Raw genomic sequence first — 16,949 nt, 5'->3', positions numbered from 1 at the left:
GGTTCTTTAGAGAATGATGCAGGGCCTGTGAAAAATTTGGAAACGAGGTCAAGGAAGATCTTTTGAAAAAAGTGTACATGTTTAATCTGGAAAAGTCTAGATCGGAAGAGGGGAAAAATAACTATCTCTATTTTTAAGGTTCTCTGGTATGTGGAAATAAGATTCAGTTTATTCTCTATAGCTACAAAAGGCCAGAACCAGCACCACTGAGTCAAAGTTATAGGAATCTAGATCTGGACTCAGTTTGAGAGCACATTATGTAAGGCCAAGAGTTACCCAGAAGTAGAATGCGCCGCCTTGTGCCATTGTGGGCTCCTTGTCACTAGGGGTCTTCGATAAAGGCTGGATGTCCACGTGTTAGAGAATTTGCAGGGCCAGTGGTTAGGGAGTTGGATTACTTCATCCAGTTTAAGATGTAGAGGCGCATAGGGGCTCCTGGCTGGCTCAGTGGGTGGAACACACAACTTTTGATTTCCCTGTTGTTAAGTCTGAGGTCCGTGTTGGGTGCTTAATTTTTAAAAAAATTAAAAAGTTGTGGAGGGGCATAGTGAAATTTTCTTAAAGCTAAATGTGATTGTCCTTTCTTTTATGACATGATAATGGTAACAGGTATTTGTCTTTTAAATAAGTAATTTATTTTTTTAAAAGAACTGTACCAGGTCAATAAAATGGTTGCCAGCCATATCTCTGTCTTCAAAATGTATTTCATCTAAAAAAAATATATTAGATCAGGGGTCAGCAAACTTTTTCTGTGAATGGCTGGGTGATAAATATTTAAGGCATTGCAAGCTTGTTGTCTTTGTCAACAGTTACTCAATTCTGGCATACTTCAAAAACTGCCACAGATAATATGCAAATGAGTGGACATGACTGTCTTCCAATAAATTTTACTTATAAAAATAGGCTGCAGGCCAAACAGATTGTAGTTTGCCAAGCCCTTGACTTGACCACTGAGATTTCTTTGCTTGTAAGATTCTTTAATTCTTCATTGGAGGGAGAGAAAAACAGAATGAGGGAGTGTATCTTAAAACTTCATTCCTAAAGCTATCATAAGCATCAGAATTATTAGTTACTTGTGTATTGTGCTGTATAGAGTTGGTGTTTTTTGTTTTCTGTATGATGATGGTTGGAGTTAGCAACTATCAAATATTTCTTATTGTTCTCAGTCTTTGTATCTCTGGGTCTACACTGAACTATTTATATTCTGTTTAGTGACAGGTGCCAGTTTCTTTGTGTTCAGTGGCGCTCTGAAATCTTCCTCCGGATATCTTGCCAAATCCAGTATTGTGGAAGGTAAAGAATAAGTTATTTACTGCATGTGTATTAGTTTAGTCCTAATCATACAACTAAAAAGCAAGGGATGTTGGAGACTGACTGGCTCAGTTGGTAGAGCATGTGACTCTTGATCTCAGGGTCCTAAGTTCAAGCTCCATGTTGGGCTTAGAGCTTACATAAATAATAACAATAATAATAATAACGTAAAAAAAAAAAAGCAAGAAATGTTAAATGAAACCATGACACTTCTGCAGTAGACTTCTGACTCCTATTATGTATACAGTAGCATCTTAGTCCTAAGCTAATTAATAATGTCATATAGGTGTTCAGTTCTCCAAAGAAGTAAGTCGTAGCAATATCATGGAACAGTAACATAAAAATTAAAAGATGGCCTTTCAGAGCTCTGGAGTAGGGTACTCAAGGGGGCATAGTCTGAGTTCAAATATATCATTGGGCTCCAGTCTCTAAGTATATAGATGAAGTTCAGTCTGCCTTAACTCACAGGAGTGCTACGGTCATCATTTGGGGTACAGAATGGGATGTGCTTGCTGCTGGTTTGCTATAATTAGAGTAGACATGACACATATCTTGACAAAAACTAATTAAATGGGAGTTAATGAAAGGCTAATGAGCATACTGTTTATTTTTTTGTCAATTGATTATTCCTGTATTTTGATCTGGTTACTCTTGTTACATAACAAATTTACCTAGAACTTAATGGGTTAAAGTAACTATTTTATAACGTTCACTGATTCTTCTGGGTCAGGAATCTTGACACGGTAGTGCAGGATGGCTTGACTCTGCTCAGTGATGTCCAGGGCCTCAGCTGGGATGACTTGATAGCTGGAAGTTCAAATTATCTGAAGGTTTGTTTACTCACATGTCTTGGGGCCTGGCCTGGATTATTTTAAAGACTAGAGGTGGAGACTGAAGTGCTCACACTTTGACTCCCTACCATGCCATGGCAGCCTTGGAGTAGCTGGACTTCTTAGTGCAGGCTCATATGTTCTAGCAAAAGGCAGAACCAAGTTGCTTCTTATGACCCAGTCTCAAATGTCACCCGATGTCACCTCCACCATACTCTAGTGCTAGAAGTAGTCATAAGCCTTCTCATGTTCAGGAGGAGAGCAATTAGACTCTACTTCTTATTGGGGAAATGGGAAGGTAGCATTGTGAGAAAGCATGTGAGATGGGAGATATTATGGTGACCCTTGGAAGGTACAGTTTGCCACACATGCTGACAGGTTTTCATTTCTGCAGTAGCTTTCTCCAGTGCCCTATATGAAAGCTGAACTCCAATGTGTTAACTGAACTGAAAAGACTGTCTTACTTATGTTAATAGATATTGGCGTTGACCTCCTTTATTGGTAAGCTTAATAAAGCAACTAGTGAAGAGCAAAGTACATTACTATTTTACAACTAAATTTCACAATTTGACTATAAAGCGGAAGCATGCTATTAAGAAATTGTTAAGAAATCTAGGAGTTAAACAGTCATTGGTCTTATGTGACTAATGCCTATGTGATCAAGTATTAACTGCATTTGAAATTGTGTCTTGACAAGAAGATTAAAAAAATGCCCTTTAAATGTAATGGAAATGATAACTTGAACTGACACAGATCCTTATAATGCAAAGTACTGTGTTTAAAAGTTGTGTCTTTGTCTTTGGATTGGAAATTTCTTAGGTCTTGTATTTCACTGTGTGTCAGTTGAACACTTGGCTGCCTGTTTATGAAATTTTTATTGACTCTTATGGAATTATTTTAGTTGACAAAATTTTATGTCAGTGAAGCAGGGTAATTGCTGAACATGTGTCAGCTTTCAACCTGAATTTCAGTGTTTGCCTTTGACTTGTGTAGGTAGCAGGCCAAAAATAGTTACCATGTGTTGGCTGCATGGTGGCTCGTGTGAAACACACGTGGTAGGTTTGCCTTGTTGCTAGCCGGTGAAAGGATTTATCCCTTCTCCTACTCCTGTTGTTTACTCAGTGACTTATTTAACAGCCATTCACTGTGCATTCACTGTATGCTGGGCAGTGATAGTAAGGTGAGAGACACAGAGGTGCGAACACATAAATATGAGTTAGAGCATGATAAAGGCAAGAGTGAAAACAGTTCTGTCGGTCCAGAAGAGGCATGTGACCAAGTGTAAGTTTTCCTTTGAATTGGTCTAAGGAGAAACTCAGTTGTGTCTGAAGTGAAATCAACAGGTGAGTGTTTTAAGCAGAAGCCGTCTTGGTGTTTGCTTCTCATAGCACTCTCAAACGTAAGAGATCCGGCCCAAAGAACAAAACCTCTCTGTATCTGTCAGCTTTAGAGAGCAGCCGAAGTTTTACATTTAATCCTAAAGGGATTTGCTAGGTACTGTGATGATCTGCCCCTCTCCCTGGCTTTGCGTTGTTTCCACCTATGTGATCTTGGTGCTGATTCTCAGATGGCGTTATGGTCCAGATCACAGCAGAAAACATGGATGCTTTGAGGCAGGCACTGCGAGACATGAAGGACTTCACCATCACCTGCGGCAAGGCGGACACTGAGGACCCCCAGGAGCACATCTACATCCAGTGGGTGGACGATGACAAAAACGTCAACAAGGGGTAAATGTGGAGTACTTTTCCTGTTGTGGCATTTAGTTATGGGCTGGGCTCTGGGTTTTGTCTACACTGGTATTTATAACTTTACTGAAAGCCCAAAGAGAAAGGACAGCTTTGTATATATAATACAAAATTTTAAATTTCTAGTTTCTTGGCTTAAATTCTGAAGGAGTTTCTCTGCATATTTTGGAAGAAGGGTGGAGGGGAAGGAGTTGATGAAATAACACAGTACTCTAAAGTTATCGACATAATAGTAATAACCTAAAACTTTTATGGTTTTATAAAAAGAAAGCCCTTCTGCTAACATTGTTTCATTGGAGATAGTAATTAATGTTATTTTTGCCATCTTATAGATGAGTAAACAAGTAGCTAGAGGCTCAATGACTTCAGAGGCCAGGAAGTGGCAGGGCTAGGACTGAAAACCACCTCCTTGGGCTTCAAGTCCTATACTCTTTGCCAGTATATGGCAACTCTTCTCTGAGGGCCCAAGCTAAAACTTTGGGGTCATCTTTGAAACTTCTTTTTCTCTCACACCCTTCATCTACCCCAATAGTAAATCCTGGTACTCTTATATTTTATAGCATATATTTTATATATCCTGTTATATTTTATTTCAACATGTATCCAGAATCATACTACCTCTCTGGCCACCATCGTGGTTCAGGCCACCATCATTTGGTCTAGATTATTGGGTTCTTCAGTTGGCTTTCTTGTTTCTAGTCTTCAGCTCCTCCTGCCCCCCAGCCTAATCTGTTTTCTAATACAGCAACCAAAGCAATGTCCCTTCTCTGCTCAGAACCCACCACTGGCTTCCAGTATTATTCACGGTAAAAGCCAGAGTGTTTTCCAACTTACACGGCCTCACACCATCTGCCCATCCTCTTACCTAAGCAGCACCTGCCTTCTTGCCTGAACACATCAACTCTACTTCTGCCCTCAGACGTTTGTTTTTGCTGTTCTCAGACATTTGTTGCTTCTACCCTATCCTCAATAGCCAAGATAGCCAAATGAGTTCCTCCTTTACCACTTTCAGATTTTTTTTTAAGATTTTATTTATTTGGGGCGCCTGCGTGGCTCAGTGGGTTAAGCCTCTGCCTTTGGCTCAGGTCATGATCTCAGGGTACTGAGATCGAGCCCCGCATTGGGCTCCCTGCTCAGTGGGGAGCCTGCTTCCCTTCCTCTCTCTCTCTGCCTGCCTCTCTGTCTACTTGTGATCTCTGTCTGTCAAATAAATAAATAAATAATCTTTTTTTAAAAAAAAGATTTTATTTATTTATTTGCCAGAGAGAGAGAGCAGCAGAGGCCGAGGAAGAAGCAGGCTCCCCTCCGAGCAAGGAGCCGGATATGGGATCGATCCCAGGACACTGGGATCATGACCCGAGCCGAAGGCAGCCGCTTAACCAACTGAGCCACCCAGGTGTCCCCACTTTCAGATTCTTTCTAAAGTGTCATTTTCTCATAAGGTCTTCCTTGGCCAACCTACCTAAATTATAATCCTCCCATAGACATTTATTCTCTCCCACTCCCAATACTTCCTATCCCCTTTCTTACATTATATTTTTCAAGAGAATTTATAATTCTCTAACATAAAGTACATTTCACTTATTACATTGCCCCTGGCATGTAAACTCCATAAGGGCAGGGATTTTTAAAAAAATTTTTAAATGTTTTTATTGACATATAATGTATTATTAGCCCCAGGGTACAGGTCTGTGAATCACCAGGTTTACCCACTTCACAGTACTCACCATAGAACGTACCTTCCCCAGTGCCCATAACCCAACCACCCTCTCCCTCCCACCCCCCCCAACCCTCAGTTTGTTTTGTGAGATTAAGAGTCTCTTATGGTTTGTCTCCCTCCCGATCTCATCTTGTTTCATTTATTCTTTTCCTCCCCCACCAAGCCCCCCACATTGCCTCTCAACTTCCTCATATCAGGGAGATCATATGATAATTGTCTTTCTCTGATTAACTTATTTCACTCAGCGGAATACCCTCTAGTTCCATACACATCGTCACAAATGGCAAGATTTCATTTATTTTGATGTCTGCATAGTATTCCGCTATATATATATACCACATCTTCTTTATCCATTCATCTGTTGTTGGACATCTAGGTTTTTTCCATAGTCTGGCTATTGTGGACATTGCTGCTATAAACATTCAGGTACACGTGCCCCTTCGGATCACTACATTTGTATCTTTGGGGTAAATACCCAGTAGTGCGATTGCTGGGTCATAGCGTAGCTCTATTTTCAACTGTTTGAGGAACCTCTATGCTGTGTTTTTCCAGAGTGGTTGCACCAACAGTGTAGGAGGGTTCCCCTTCTCCGCATCCTTGCCAGCATCTGTCATAGGGATTTTTTTTTTTAAAGATTTTATTTATTTATTTGACAGACAAAGATCGCAAGTAGGCAGAAAGAGAAGAGGAAGCAGGCTCCCTGCTGAGCAGAGAGCCGGATGCGGGGCTTGATCCCAGGACCCTGAGATCATGACCTGAGCCGAAGGCAGAGGCTTAACCCACTGAGCCACCCAAGCGCCCCAGGGATTTTTTTTAAGAAGTTTATTTTTTATTTTTTTGAAGATTTAATTTAAGAGCCAGAGAGAGCATGAGCAGGTGGCGAGGGGCAGGGCAGAGGGAGAAGAAGACTCCCCGCTAAGCGGGGAACCCAATATGTAACTCAGTCCCAGGACCCTGAGCCCAAATCAGATGCTGATCCAACCAAGCCCCCCAGGCAGCCCAGGAGCAGGGTTTTTTGTCTGGTTTATTTATTGCTGTATCACCAACACCTAAAACACTGTCTGGCACTGAGTAGGTGTTTAAAAAATTGATTGATTGAACAAATATATCAGAACTCATTGTATTCAACTTCCTACCTTCCAGTCCATCCCTTCTTGCCTCAGGCAATAGTTCTATGTCTAGGTCTCTGGAAGTACAAAAACAAATTACACAAACTCCCTGCTGATAAGTGGTTCAGTCTGGTTTTGAAGATAGTTATAAATAAGGGCATCCAAGTATGGAAGATGCTCATAGAAAACTCTGTAGGATACAGAGTAAAGATACAGTAAAGATAAGAAAGAAAAGAAGAACCTTGGTGGAGGTGCTCGGGCAATATTCAAGAAGACCTTCATAGAGAAATAGTACGGACTGAGCTGGATCTGATAGGATGAATAGGTATTTGCCACATAGTTGTGGGCATTCCAGTCTGAGAGAATGGCAGGAGCAAAGGCAAAGAGAGGGCATTTACAACACGGCACACCAGATTTTTTAAAAAAATCTCTTAAACTTTTGTTATTGAACAAAAAAAGCAATTTCTAAACCAATGAGTACACATGTCTATTTTACAAATAGCCCATTATCTTCTCATACTTCACTGGAAATTTTAATTGCAAAACCAAGTTGTGTTGAATTCTCTATTATAGTTGGAAATTAACGTGGTTATTTAGATCAAATAATTGATAATGTGAAAATCTGATGCAATAAGTTATCAGTAACTAATAACAAGCAGGTTGCCCCTTCCTACAGCAAGTGCCCGTGGTAGCTCTTAGAAAACAGGACAAGAACTAGTTAGGGAAGACCCTCGAATTCAGTTTAGTGTGTAGTCTATAAATTGAATGTTTTCCAGCTTGTCCCTCTGTGTCTGGGTATCCCTCTCAAAATACTCTAATCAACAGAGTGCCCTTTAAAAAATATATTTTATTTATTCATTTTAGGGGGAGAGAGCACATTAGGGGGAGGGAAGCCGAGGAGGGAGGGAGAAAGAATCTGAAGTGGACTTCGCACTGGGGGTGGAGCCAAACGTGGGGCTCAATCTCACAACTACAAGATCATGACCGAAGCGGAGAGTCTGACCCGAGCCCACTGCAGCATCCCGGCACCCCAGGAATGCCCTTTTTTGATAACTGTTGTTTCATGCGATAGAAATTAATTTCAGTATTGTTTAAATAATTATAATTCAGGTGAATGAAATGAGTCCCTGATACTGAAATTTAAGTTCAATTTGATCTTTTTACATATAGGTTACAAAACAGGTTTGAAAATTATTAGGAAAAGTTTAGGATCTTTGTGACAATTATTTTTAATTCTCATCAGAGTGAGTGTGAATCTCTACCTCTTTATACTTGCTATATTTTGGAGAGGAAATGACTATAAAAAATGGCCTTTCCATTCAGGAATCTAGGAGTGATAATTTACTACTGAAGGGTATTTGTTGTAATAATGATATAAATACTTGTTCATGGGCTTACACCAGCATTGTTGTAATTAACGTACTTGGTCAAATAATTCTTTTAATCAATAAATATTTATTAAACTCCTACATTCCAAGCAGTGTGTCAGAACTGGGAATACAGCATGCAGAGGTGAGTGTATCATATTCCCTCCCCTTAAGAAGTTCATTTGTGAGGCAGATGTGTGAATGTTATTATGGTTAGGAGCAGAGTATTTGACAGCAGAGGGGACATTGAGATTGGATGGGTGGCCGCGCACTCACTGAATTTGGGAAGGAATGCTGGGAGAAGAGAGCAGGTTTGAGTAGTTTTTTACATTGAAAGAACAAACTCCTGGAATTATGGCTCCTTTTTTATATGTGTTTTTTGAATTATTTCAGTTCACGGGCCCCTCCCATGAGAGCTCTCTTCATGTACATTTTTGTGCAGTGTCTCTTACCATGATATGTTGCTGAGATGTGTTCAGCAAAGCACCCAGTGTAATTAGTAGCAAGACTTGATAAGAGAAGTGGTTCTTCTAACTTCAAGAGCGGCTTCCGTCTCTTTCCTTTGCCTCTATTGCAGTGTTACAAGTCCTATAGATGGGAAGTCCATGGAGTCTATAACAAGTGTGAAGATATTCCATGGATCAGAGTATAAAGCGAATGGAAAAGTCATCAGATGGACAGAGGTAAGGAAATGAAACTTGGCATCCTTGATCCCCGTTTTTACAACTTTTTGCAAGGTTCAGAGACGCACTGTGGGCTGATTCTGGAGGGTTAAGAAAAAGAAAATATCTGTTTACTTTCGATCCTCCAATTCTTTCTGGCCTGTGTTAGCTCACCAGGAAGAAATGCCACCAAGTACAGCCTGAAGCAATCTGGTTTCTCTTCCTTTTTATTAACAAGCTTTGAGAGAGTCGTTTGCATTAGAATTCAAGAAGGACGCTTCTCTGAATAGTATATACCATCTGTGCTGTATTCTTCAGAATGCTGGGCTGGTTATGCTGTACTCACAGTTAAAAGTTTCTTAGGTAACACAGTCTTTTAAAAATGGGCTTATTTCACCAGTAAGAAAACTAAAGCTCAGAGATTCAGTAAATTGTACAAGATTACAAGGCAAGTGAGTAATGGCAAAGTTCTGCATCAGACCCAGATCCAACCAACTCCCAAGTTCTTTTCCACCATACGTTCCTTTTCCTGAAAGCTGTATGAGAGGCTAACCAGGAGTTAGCAGGGATGCTGTATGTATGTACATCTCAGACAAATCAGGAAATTTATTCTCTGAGAATAAATGCGTAGGTTGTAGGTCTCTTAATTTCTTTTGAACCTGAGTTATACTCCTTCATAAAATAAAACATTAAATGGTAAGACTTCTAGAATTCCTTGCAGCTTTAAAAATCTTAATTAAAAAAAAGAAAAATCTGAGACTCCTAGCTTTTTCATTTTACACACAAGGTAACTCAGGCTAAAAGAGGTCTGATGCTTTACCCAAGTTCACACAGTGGGTTCAGGAGAGCAAGAGACTAGAACCTTGTTCTCCATTTCTCAGCCTTTTGTTCCAAGTAACTTAGCCTTCACACCACCAGACTCAGTGTTTTCCCATTGCAGCTCGGTGGTCTCAGCAGCTTGCTTTGTAATGATTATCCCTTTGACAGATTTCAAGTAGTGCAGAGTCTGGGCCATGTGAAACTCGTTATCACTTACAAGTAGTTTCATCTCTTCTCCCCTTTTTTTGCTCCCCAGTAATCTGGTGAGGTAGCAGTGTGACCCATCTCATTTGCATAGTGAGAAAACACGCACAGAGGCCTGGCAGAGCAGGGGCCAGAAGTTTTATGATGCCCACTGTGGAGCTCTGCCCATCATTTCATGGTGCTATTCTCACGAGTGCATGGGGCTTCTGGGCTGCCCCCTTTGTAGTACTTAGCAGTAAGCCATGGGGTGGTATATATAAGCACTGTGTGTTTGCATATCTGTATCTTCTGTATTATTCTTTTGTATCATTTTACAATAATGAAGGAGGACAGGGGCTTTCTGTTTTTAAGGCATAATTGGGCATTAAGAAGTCAAAGGGCTTGCTCATGACCCTCCTGGGTGTGACCAGTACTCATATCAGTCCCAGTTTTGCTGTGCTTCTGATTCTGTCCAGGGCCTAGTGCACGGCTCAGTTTGCTGTAAGGTCACTAGTACAGTTCTGGCCTCAGCAGCGGCATGGCCTTGTGACAAGAAAACTCTGTGATGCAAGCCCAAAGATTTAGATTCTTGAATTGGCCTTGCCTCTGAGGACTTCTGTGCACTTGAGCAACTCCCTTCTCTGAGTGGTATGTAACATGAAGGGGCTGGGTCCCATAATCTGTAAGAGCTCTTCTCCGAGACTCTAAGATTTTTGCAGAAGATTGTCCACATAAAAGGATTACCTTTTAGAAATACACAATGCTAAATGTAAGCCTTTTCTGGTTCTCAGTAGAACATACCATCATGACCATGGCCGAGACCAGAGAGATAGGCAGGTCATGTCTTCCTGCACATCTTAGGGGATCAGGGTGCTCATACACAGTGGCTCATGCACTTGTTTTTTCCCCACATCTCCTGGGCACAAGGCTAAAGTCTCTTGTTTGGGAAACAGGTGTTTTTCCTAGAAAATGATGACCAGCACAGTTGCCTGAGTGATCCTGCCGATCATAGCCGATTGACTGAGCATGTTGCCAAGGCTTTTTGCCTTGCTCTCTGTCCCCACCTTAAGCTCTTGAAGGAAGATGGAATGACTAAACTAGGACTTCGTGTGACACTTGACTCAGACCAGGTAAGAAGAGTCTTAAGTAGCCTTGGAAGCTGGGCTTGAGCAGTGTCTGTATTTTTTGACATGTGAGTTTCCCTGCATCAAGAAAACTTGATGGCCTTCCCTCTGTTAGTAATGTATCCAGATGTACTTCCTGGTGAGACTGGCTGAACCATTTCAACCTCGGCTTCCTCACCTCACTGTCTTCCAGGGACTCCACTGTGAGTGTGGGGTAAGGAGGGGAAGTGTGTTGAGGACCTGCCACCCATGTGTGGATGGCATCAGTGCTCCTCTTTGAGACTTCCCAGTTCTACCCTTCAGAAATCATTCTGCCCTGAGCCAGCAGGTCCCACGCTGTCCCGTATCCTGTTTTCTCAATCCAGTTGCAGCAGGCTTCTGCTGACAGACCTCTGTACCCGTAGTCCTCAAGGTAGGACTGTCCGCATTTCCCCTCTTATCAGTGGATGAGGACTAGATCCATTGGCCCACTAGTTTTCCTGTCAGCTTGGGTCTCCTATGGCCAGGCTTCCCTTTCTGTCTTACTATTTTTTTTTTAATTTTTTATTTTTTATAAACATATATTTTTATCCCCAGGCGTACAGGTCTGTGAATCACTAGGTTTACACACTTCACAGCACTCACCAAAGCACATACCCTCCCCAATGTCCATAATCCCACCCCCTTCTCCCAAACCCCCTCCCCCCAGCAACCCTCAGTTTGTTTTGTGAGATTAAGAGTCACTTATGGTTTGTCTCCCTCCCAATCCCATCTTGTTTCATTTATTCTTCTCCTACCCACTTAAGCCCCCATGTCGCATCTCCACTTCCTCATATCAGGGAGATCATATGATAGTTGTCTTTCTCTGCTTGACTTATTTCACTAAGCATGATACGCTCTAGTTCCATCCATGTTCTTACTTACTATTTTTGTATGCTGTTTGTAGTAACAATCTGCCCCCCCACCCCATTCCTTGTCCCAGTGTCTCTCTCCTGTGGCCCTATATTCTCTTTTTTTTTTGGGACTTTGGATCCCTGTGACATGTCCCACTGCTCATGCTTAAATGCAGAGTTGTGTCACTATCAGGGAAATGTGAAAGGTTATGATCGGTCCCCAATTCCTGCCTAGTCATCAATCAGTGTATTTATTTTCTACCTAAGATCTTGACCAGTGCAATACTAATAAGCATATCAGGATAATACAAATGAGGTCTCCTGGTCCTTTCTTGAATGATACTGATAACCTGGTTGGAGAATTGCCTTACATAAAACAATTAAAGAACAAGCATTTTTCTGCTAAATGTGTGAGCCTCTTGAGGGCAGGGGCCCTGTTATATTCATCTTTGAATCCGTGTATGTGTAGGTGCTCAGAAAATGGCTTGTGGGTGCATGAATGGGTAGGAGAACAGATGTTCAGTTCCTGCTGTTAAGGAGTTGTACCTTGTATATCTCTCATTTTAATTTCCACAACCAAAGATTTAGGTATTGTTTCTGACATTCCATACTGCTGGCCATTCCATACTGGGGGTGCTGCCCCTGCCCTTTCCTGGGAGACTAAGGCCTTAACCAGTTAAGTGTCTTGCCGAAGGTCTCAGCTACCCAGTGGCGAAGATAGGATGAATACATGACAGGCAGATAATAAACGACAATTCAGGGAAGATAAGGAGAACCTTGTGTTCACTGCTGTGTCTACCCTGTGGCCAAGGACATCTCCTTTCCAGCTCAGCCTCCTTGGCCCCCAGCCTTCTCTGTCCAGTAACCTGTCATCCCCTTCTCTCTGTGCCGTAGGTTGGCTACCAAGCAGGAAGCAATGGCCAGCCCCTTCCCTCCCAATACATGAATGATCTGGACAGCGCTTTGGTGCCGGTGATCCATGGAGGGGCTTGCCAGCTCAGTGAGGGCCCCATCGTCATGGAACTCATCTTTTATATTCTGGAAAACATCGCATAGACAGAGAGGACTTCATTGTTTTTCTGTTCAGACCTGTTGCAACAGCAGTCATACCCAAATCATTTGCACTTTAGAACTGGAAGATTAAGCTTTTGTTAACACTATTAAATAGGGGGGTGGGGTGGGAGTGGGGGTTTGGGGACAGGGGTGGGAAAGGGTGGTCGGGGGGACAGATGTTCCATAATTCTGAGTCTTCTATGCATTGTCCACCAAGATCTGGGCAGCTTCTGTTACTGCACAAGTTATGCTATCCTTGCCGCTAACCCCTTCCATTACTGTAGACAAAAATCCTGCTCCTCTCTTTTAAGATTTACTTATGGTCTTGTGCTCAGAAATGCTCAAGTGGGTACAACCACCACCAAGGATGGGGTTGGGAGGGCAGAAGGGAAATAAAAAAAGAAGCATTGGTCTTGCAATCTTTGTACAGAATTGATACAAAAAAGGAGACCTCCACACTGATTCTGTCCCACTTAAATCACAGTGACTTCACGTAGAATTCACACTTAGATGTTTTTTATCAGATCATTCACTGAAATGAATCAGAGATCCAGTGGATTATCTCTTCCATCCAAGGAGGGCGACTCAGTGTAAGTGAGGTCACTTGGATAGCAGAGCTGAATTCAGGGCTGCTCAGGATCTGCCCGAGTGAATGGCAGGCATTGAAGTGGGCCTTTCTGTGAAAACTGACAGAATACACTCAAGGCAGTTTTAGTTCTACACTAGAGGCATTTAAAAAATATTTTATTGAGAAATAATTTAAACTTTCAAGGAAATTGCAGATAAAAAACCCTACATACACTTTACCAAGATTCTCTATGTACATATTAACATTTTGCCTCATTTGCTCTAGCTTTCTCTTTCTCCTTCTCCATAGAGTAAGGCATTTGAGAGTAAGTTGCATATATCATAGTCATATACTCCTCAATAATGTTTAATTCTTAAAAATAATGTTCTCCTGCATAACTGCAACTTCAGTCAATTTAATATTAATAGGATCTTTGAACCTAGCATCTGTCCAGTCACATCCTTCGGAGCATTTTCGGTCCAGTAAAGCTTCCAGACTAGGATCAGACTCAGCAAGTAGTTGCCCTGACTCACCTTTATGGCATCAGTATTTGTGGTGAGTATAGGTTCCCCCATCCTATTTTTTAATAGAGAATGCCTCATTTTGTGCTTTCTCATAATTAGAATCAGTTTGTGCATTCCTGGCATTCTTTAGCAGTTACGCTTGGTCATCTGTAAGCAAAAATCCTTCCTTTTCTCCTATTCATTCATTTAATTTTCCTTGTGGACCCATGGATCACTTTTTGAGTAGCTCTAATTCATTATTTTGGTGCTCAAATGGTCTCAGCTTTGGCCAGAGAGAGCCCCTTCAAGCTAGCTCCTACATCCTTGTGATATGCTCCTACCATTTTCTTTTTGAACACTTCCTTTTCTGACCTAAGAACATGTTTTCAGCTCATCTTGTTTACCCTGCCCTCAACTTTCAAATCAGCCATGGTTTCTTTTAGTAGGGGTGGCATTAGAAACCAAAATACGGTTTACCCTTAATATATGTAATATATGTGATCATTTTTTCTGTTAAATTGTTTTTAGTCATGAACCAAATGGATTTCACAACTTGGTTTGGAAAATACTGGACTAGGGCAGCTCCCTTGTCACTGCCATCTTCTCGAAGCCCTGGCCAAACAGGAGTCAGTCCATCCCTAAAAGCATAGCACTAAAAATCCCCTAGAAGTTAATGCAGGCCTCTGGGACAGTGAGAGTCTTTTCCAGCACCTAGAGTAGGTCTTAGCATTTGGCAGTCACAGGCTGTGGAACTACAACAGAGCAGCAGTTTTCCAAACAGAGGCCCAGAGACCTGGCCTTGTACGTGTGTTCATCCCTCTTCCATGGTGGTCAGGAGAGGGAGGATTTACATTCTCCTCTCTGTCTCTCCATACGCTTTGTTGATGGTAGCTAAAGAGCTCTGTGATTGTGACCTTTCCCGGAGACTCAGAGGTACTCAGAACTTCTAAGGGGAAAAAAAAGCAGATGCCTAGAGCACACCAACGTGTAAGGACTGAACCCCAGAACCACCACCCACCAAACCTGACAGAACAGGAAACACTTAATAGGGGTATGTGTTTGGGGAATAACATCAGGTATGGTCTACATATATCTTAGAAGTTCAGAGCTTCTACAGGAGCTGGTTCCGTTTTCCTATGAGAGTTTACCTTCATGCTCAGTACATGCTACAGTTGTAGCTGTTTCTTTTGGATCAGTGTAAGTTTTCGAATTCCACTAAGGACAAGCTCTGGCCCTGCATAGTCAAGGCCATTCTCAATTGTATAAAATATCCTTTGTTTAGTAAAATCATCTTGTAGAGTTGAACATCAAGTTATCAAAGCTGGTTTACTTTTTTCCCTTGTTTTATCTGTTTCTATAAATTGTATATTGTAAGAATGATATAAAGTGGAGGGTTAAAACCCCACATTTCTAAATAAGTGAAATATCTCTAGAACATGAAGACTGAGCTATAGAGCCCCTTACAAAGAAAACATTTACCAGTCTGGTAACTTACTAAATTTTTAAAAAATAATGATTGAATTCTTACCAAATGTTAGGCAGTGTAGGTTCTCCAGGTATTTTTATCAACACATTCTGAGCACCTGTTGGTCTCCAGGGCTACAGAAATATGGGACTTTGTCCTGTGTAGGCTCCCATCTAGTGTCTTCCCTCATCTACTATGGTTCCTGAATGCTGGTGGGCCCAAAATTTCCAAATGAACTGACTTGTATTATAACTAATCTCTGGGGAATAATTTCTGCATCTAATGTGTTTCAGTCATCAGGCAATCTGCTGAACATTGTTTCTGTAGTATGTTTGTGGTAGTAGTTTCTATTTTAATAATGTAATGAGATTTTTAGGGAGTGAATATGTGGCCAGAAGGGCTGAGGAGTGGACTAGGAATGATAATGCCCACTTTAGAGCTGGGGAAGCTGAGGCCCTAAGAAGGAAGTATCTGTCTGTGATGGAGCTGGACCAGGTCCAAGCTCCCTGGCTCTACGAATTTCAGCACAGTTTCATCCTAAGAGGAGCTACCCACAGTATTTAGGAAACATGCTCAGCATCTGGAAGTAACAAGGTGGGTTTCACAATGGTACTATAAGAAAGGAAAATGATGTTAAGTTCACAAATATTTTGCCCTTTTAATAAGATAAATTTCTTAAAAAAAGATAAATTTCTCCCGTACTTTATTCAGTTCGTGAATGCTGAAAAACTTAACGTCTTGCACTAGATTGAAAAAGAGAATTTAAAATGTAAAGATTTGGGGGTTGTGACTTGTTTCCAACTGCCCGTGAGTCACAGATCTCTGATGTCTGGGAGCTGCATTAGGACAAATCTTAGGACAAGGAAGCTGGGCAGGCTCCTCCCACCAGCCATGACCCCTGCATGCTTTGGGTGCAACAAAGGCCTTTTAAGAATCTCAGTTTCCAAGTCCAGTGGGCGGCTTTGTCTTGCCTTTCTCAGCCTGGAGGTTCTGTTTTCCAAAGCAAAGGGTAATAAAACGGACTGATGTTAAACAGGTTGTGAAGGGAAATCTCTGAGGCACAGAAAACTACTATCAAATTAGAATAGGGCATTTCCAGCAGAGGTGTGAATTTAAAAACTCTTAAGCCTGGTTAGAACCTCTGAGGATAATCACAACTGTCTATCCGGCCCCTTAGTAAGCATGGGGTGGGGTGCAAACCCTTAGGGGAAGACTAGGTTAGGGCAGGAATCCTTTGACCACCCCTCTTTGCTCTAGGCCACCTTGTAAAGGCTAACAACCTTTTTCATTCTGGATTACTGCTTGACACACAGATATGACTGCAATTTAGTGTTAGCTCTCACATCTGTAGAAATTTTGGTGGTAGTAAGACTGACCAGAAAACTTGTAGAAAATAAGTCCTTTGTCATTCCTGTTCTGTTACCCATGAACAGCTCTGCTCTTAAGGCAGGAAGCATGGTCCAGCCCTATCCTGGAAAGACACAAACAGCTCAGACCTTGAGCTGTGCTTATGCATAGTGACCAGTGAGCTGAATGTATTTGCTTCACTCATAGCCTTTAAAAAATACTGAGGAATGCTTTGTAGAACCTAATGCTTCAAAAAAGGAAGAGGAAA

The 16,949-nt window shown here is 41.6% G+C and overlaps 1 protein-coding gene across 3 annotated transcripts in view; it reads left to right on the top strand.

Moving 5' to 3' along the window:
* Nucleotides 1–13,217, top strand: part of ZFYVE9 (zinc finger FYVE-type containing 9) — a 195,222-nt gene extending 182,005 nt beyond the window's left edge. For all 3 annotated transcript variants that reach the window (XM_032303362.1, XM_032303360.1, XM_032303361.1), the window contains 5 exons: nucleotides 1,213–1,293; nucleotides 3,709–3,871; nucleotides 8,663–8,768; nucleotides 10,703–10,879; nucleotides 12,640–13,217. In XM_032303362.1, the coding sequence (XP_032159253.1) occupies nucleotides 1,213–1,293; nucleotides 3,709–3,871; nucleotides 8,663–8,768; nucleotides 10,703–10,879; nucleotides 12,640–12,801 (689 nt within the window). In that variant the 3' untranslated portion in view covers nucleotides 12,802–13,217. The remainder of the gene's footprint in view (nucleotides 1–1,212; nucleotides 1,294–3,708; nucleotides 3,872–8,662; nucleotides 8,769–10,702; nucleotides 10,880–12,639) is intronic.
* The last annotated feature ends 3,732 nt before the right edge of the window (nucleotides 13,218–16,949 follow it).

Source organism: Mustela erminea, chromosome 10, assembly GCF_009829155.1.
Source record: "Mustela erminea isolate mMusErm1 chromosome 10, mMusErm1.Pri, whole genome shotgun sequence".
NCBI classification, from domain to species: domain Eukaryota; kingdom Metazoa; phylum Chordata; class Mammalia; order Carnivora; family Mustelidae; genus Mustela; species Mustela erminea.
This window is presented reverse-complemented; position numbering and strand designations above follow the sequence as displayed.